The sequence below is a fragment of the Glossina fuscipes genome, unplaced genomic scaffold (genome assembly GCF_014805625.2).
Source record: "Glossina fuscipes isolate IAEA_lab_2018 unplaced genomic scaffold, Yale_Gfus_2 108326, whole genome shotgun sequence".
NCBI classification, from domain to species: Eukaryota; Metazoa; Arthropoda; class Insecta; order Diptera; family Glossinidae; genus Glossina; species Glossina fuscipes.
The window spans coordinates 2,342-7,336 of record NW_024005683.1 but is presented as its reverse complement, the minus strand read 5'-3'; the positions used below and the strand labels follow the sequence as shown (position 1 = coordinate 7,336).

At 36.3% G+C, this 4,995-nt stretch overlaps 1 protein-coding gene across 1 annotated transcript; it reads left to right on the top strand.

Moving 5' to 3' along the window:
- The first annotated feature begins 2,576 nt into the window (after nucleotides 1-2,576).
- LOC119644299 lies at nucleotides 2,577-3,289 on the top strand. The gene is made up of 3 exons (XM_038043842.1): nucleotides 2,577-2,670; nucleotides 2,738-2,962; nucleotides 3,027-3,289. Exons 1-3 carry the CDS (start codon nucleotides 2,577-2,579, stop codon nucleotides 3,047-3,049), a joined length of 342 nt encoding a protein of 113 aa, XP_037899770.1. The 3' UTR covers nucleotides 3,050-3,289.
- The last annotated feature ends 1,706 nt before the right edge of the window (nucleotides 3,290-4,995 follow it).

The window sequence follows — 4,995 nt, the reverse complement described above, 5'->3', positions numbered from 1 at the left end:
CAAAAATTAGCGCAACTTCTTAAAGAAGCTCAAAGTGTTATCATACTAAGATGCTTAAGGTGTTGCGGATGACAAGATAAGAGAAAACGGGAAATACACAAACGCAATAGGACAAGAAAAGTTAAAATGGCAGGTAAGATTTCGATAGTAAATCAAAACCCGCCACCCAATACTAAACTCCACCACATTGCGGCTACTCATACAATGATTTTTTAAAATGAGGCATTATATGTGAAGTGGTCGAGAAAGTGGTTTCGATCAATTTTCAATAGCTATCGTCGAATATGTACCAAATTTCGTCAAAAGATCACAAAAATTGCGACTTGTAGGTTGAAGGAAACAAACGAGATAGAAAAACTTAGATCGATGCAAAATGTAGTCCGGAATCGATCGGCATAATAAAAGATGAGTCTATAGTAATTCCACTCGCGTGTTGCATGCATCCGCACTAACTTAATACGCCATTGGTATAAGTCATGTTGGGTATTATAGAAACTTAACGAAATACTTCTATGATGTTTGAAAGACCGAAGAGGCAATTTAAAGAAGTTTCGATAACTGAAGAGCATGTACGTATATTGATTCCTCGACGTCGTCATCCCAATCAGTTCCGGGTGCTAAAAAAATGAAATCCCCAATTTCGAAATCTTTCACTTTATAGTGTATGCAAATGTTGTGGTGTGTTGTGGTGTTGAAGTGTACTACATGGCGCAACTTTGAATGTAAAAAAAAAAAACAGTTCGTCTACATGTCTATAACCACGGAAAAGTATGTAGAACGATTTTTGTTGATTTTTACGTGGAGTAATTGTTATTATTACTAAAATTTTTTCGTGATTGGGGGAGTTAATCGATTTAGCAACTGAATCATCCATATGTAGGTATTGTATGCAGCAATTATTATATGTGCTGTCACGGAATGATTTGCAAACAATTGAAAGCGTTCATTCCGGACCTATCTGACACAGTTCATGTCAATGGCTATATTTTAATTTCAACTGCTTCTGAAAATTTACAAATCCATTATTGCGTTTGGCATTTACTATAATACTTTTGGGAAATATTTACACATATTTACTGTTATTTGCTGTTACCAACCCAATTCCGTAATTACAGAAATTTTCGCGAGCGGTTACGTCATTACCAATGAAAAGAATATGACTTGCGGCTGTCGTCTTTCTTTCAAAGTCAGTTTTGAAAACTTAGAGCTAACTAAACCACTGTTAAGCTAAGCCATGGATTTTTCTTAATCTTCTCATTCACGTAAAATATTGGACAATTTACACAGACCGTCTACGTAACACCGGTGGAGTTGTCATTAATAGAACCATTTCATATACTGCTCAGGAGCCTTGGCTGTTCTTAGGTACGGTGCGGAATAATATCTTATTCGGTGAAGAATATACTAAAGCACGTTATGGAGAGATAACTAAATGCTGTGCTTTATCGGCGAATTTCGAGCAATTGCCATACGGTGATACGGTAGGTGAACGTGGCGCGTCTTTGTCGGGAGGACAAATACCTCGCATTAGTTTCGCACGGCCCATTTATAAACCGGCCTCGATTTAACTTTTAGATGGTCCCCTTAGTGCAGTTGGTGCCTATCTCGAAGAGGTTATTGGATTAAGAAGTTGTTTGGTTCAGCAGAATGTTACTCGCATTCTTATTACACATCAAGTGCACTTTCTCAACGAAGCAGATAGGATAGTTATAATTGAAAACGGCCGCACATTCCGTCAGGGCACATATAAGGAACTAATCATAAGTGAATTAGACTTCGCCAAGCTGCTAGAGCGTCCCCAAAGAGAAAACAGCAAAAGTGAAAGCACCACTTTCAACTCGGAATATTCGAATAAAGAAGAAGAAGATATTCCCTATATAGATGGGGTGCGTGAAAACGGCTACCAACCATTAAGAATCTCAGTCAAGGAATTCACTTAGTTGCTAAAAATGTTTAAGAAAATCATGTTTAAGGAATAAGCCTATATGTTCACCACTATTCTAGGAAAATGCAGATGACGAATTAACTGATAAGATAGCGGCAGAAGAGCAAGCTGGTGGCGGCGTTAGTTTATGAGTTTGGAATGCATACTTTCGAGCCGGTAGCACGTTGGTGGGCTTATCTTTCATAGTTTTCATTATGTTGCTACCACAAATTGTGCGAGGCGGCTCAGATTATTTTGTAAATATATGGACGCAGCAGGAGTATCTGCATTCTATCAATGAAACAACTATCTTAACAACCTACGAATGCTTATACATTTATGGCGCTTCAATCGTCGGCTGCTATAACGATAGTAACAGTCCTAGATATTTTAATCTTGCGTATATATATGCGTCCATCACAAGAACTAAAGCGCTTGGAAGGAATCTGTTAGTTTTGTAGCTCAATGTAAGCGAGAAGGAGTAATGCATAGAATTTTTATATACTTTAAGGCCGTAGTCCGGTGTTTTCCCATTTATCTTCCTCATTGTCCAGTTTGGCTACAATACGTACATTCACGCAATTTACACAAGATAGTAATTCGTGAGTTCGACGATTTGCAAAATGTTCACAGTGCTTTCTGACAATTGATAATGGCAGCCAACACAGCTTTGGGGCTTTGGCTAGATTGCGTTAGTTGTTGCTTTCTAATTTCCGTAACATTCAGTTTTATTGTGTTAAGCCAACGTAAGTATTATACAAAAAGCTTCGTGTTAATTTTCAGGCTCTTTGAATTTATTTAATATTTTTCCAGAAACTTATAGCGGTAATGTTGGCCTAGCAATTTCGCAAGCAATGATTCTAACCGGTATGGTACAATCTGGTGTGAGGCAAGTAGCGGAGTCTTTGAAACAAATGATTCTATTGGCATTGGCAACAATTCCTAAATTACGAAATGTAATAAGGAAATTAATCAAAGTGACGAATGCTCCCGAAACGATGTTATCTTACGACTGGGTAACGAGGAAGATGCAAAAAGGTATTGATTAATGTAAATGAAAATAAGAAAGAAGAGGAATATATCCATACATGTGAATTTGTAGTGGCTTGCAGGAAAATGCGATAGAAGACAGTTCCCATGAAGTTTGTGAAGAAGGTGGAAGACATTCAATACCTACCTCTACTTTACTTAACAGCGGCCATATGTAAGTTGGTAACATGTTTTCGTACGTTCTGTTCTTTCTACGCTTCGATACAATTATAAAATACAAGAACAAATGATTTCGAAAACGTGAACGTCTCAAAAACAAAGAAAAAAAGGTGTTAATACAAGTAAACTACAAAGGATTCTGTTAAGTAGTAGCATCATTCGTGCCTTACAAGATATTTGATCAGGCTTGGAGTAAAATGCTTTACCAACTGTTGCCACTAAAGCACACACAATAGGAACAGGCGAATTTGACTACTATGAGTAGTGAGTCACATCTGCGAAGAGATTTTTTTTTATGACGAAAATGCTTTGTTACCGAAACTGTTCCCCTTCATTTTAGAGATTTGTAAATATCCATTTAAATATCGTGACCCAACGTTACAGCAATCACCCTCTTTGCCTCTTGTACGTTTTATGTGCGTTTCATCACGCGTCTGTGAGTCTTACATGCCTTTCTTGATGAATATTCTCAATCATACCAAAAATATCAAAATCAAATGCAGCACTGTGATCGGCCTATCTGATCTCACATTTCGCTTTCCTAGTATTATTGAACCAAGGATTGGTCATTTTTATTCGACACTGCATGATGAAAACACAGAGTTGCGTTACACGGCAGTGAAAATTATATCCCAGTAAGTAGAAACCTTAGTGGCAAAGCAGCCGTCCGATACTCCTGACTAAATTTAGTAGTAACAAAAAAAGTAACAAATTTTCTCTTATCTTTCTTAATCACAACATTTTTGCAGATTATTTGATTAGCAGAATTATTGCAACTGTTTCAATTTATATCTCTTCAAAAGTTATTATAAATCGATGGTTGTTTTTCCTTTGTTCAGTAACATCAGTGGTGACACTTGTGTCTTAATTACATATCGGATCGGTAGCTAAAGCAAAATCCCGAGCTTTAAGGTAAATAAGGTGTGTAGGAATGAATAGCTAAATCTAAGTGATGCATTTTTTCCCTTTCAGAATGGTTTTGAATAAAGCCAGCTTATGTGCTCGCATGGTGATGGCAATGTTTTAACTGGCTGCATATATGAGGCCACTCATGCAATTACGGTGTTCAGCATATTAAGTATTTTACTGTTTTTAGCACTGTTATATCTTTATGCGTTTGTGGTGGAAAGTCTGAAGCCAAAACAAATTATGACAGCGGGCAATGTAAATTTCAAATCAATTATAATCCTTTTTATATAAGTTATTATTCCAATTTTAAATTTAATTACTTAAATTTAGAAAAAAAAAGAATTCATATTAATTGACATTTCTTTTAAATTGAATTAATATTCTTTTATTACAAGTATTATCTTAAAAATTATGTACCACTTTACCAATGCCCAAATGATTGCTGTTTGATATCACGGGCCAAGCCTTGCACCGCGCCAAATTGATTAACCATGAGATTTGGTGGGAATTTATTTGGCAGAGTATGGAATCGCGTAGTTCATGTGGTTCATAGGAAACATACGTGACACGACCATCGCGACATATGACTTTTAAAAAACGTTCAAGTACATGTATCATGAGAAATGTTCTATATATTGTGACATAACCACGCCTTTTCGGTTCATTGATAATCAAAAAAAGAAAGTAACAATAGTAAAATACGACTTTTACAATAAATGACCCCATTAGAGACTAATTTGATTTATTTTCTCTAAAGTCAATCAATCAATATACGCACGGCATAATATGACAATAAGCAAGACAGTTGTATTCGTCTTGAGCGGAATTTCGCATGTCCACCACCATCAAAATCTTCAGCGCCCCCTTGTTTACTGTCACAAAAAGAAAACGGGATAAAATATTTATGTGTCATCTTTTACTGCCGTAAAAGGTATTGCTAAGAAATGTTAATC

Bases quoted from the DNA above. Each gene is read 5' to 3' on its own strand.
- LOC119644299 (XM_038043842.1), top strand. From the start codon at position 2,577: ATGGCAGCCAACACAGCTTTGGGGCTTTGGCTAGATTGCGTTAGTTGT. The intron at 2,671-2,737 runs GTAAGTATTATA...ATATTTTTCCAG, and splicing joins TTTTATTGTGTTAAGCCAAC to AAACTTATAGCGGTAATGTT. The intron at 2,963-3,026 runs GTATTGATTAAT...GTGAATTTGTAG, and splicing joins AACGAGGAAGATGCAAAAAG to TGGCTTGCAGGAAAATGCGA.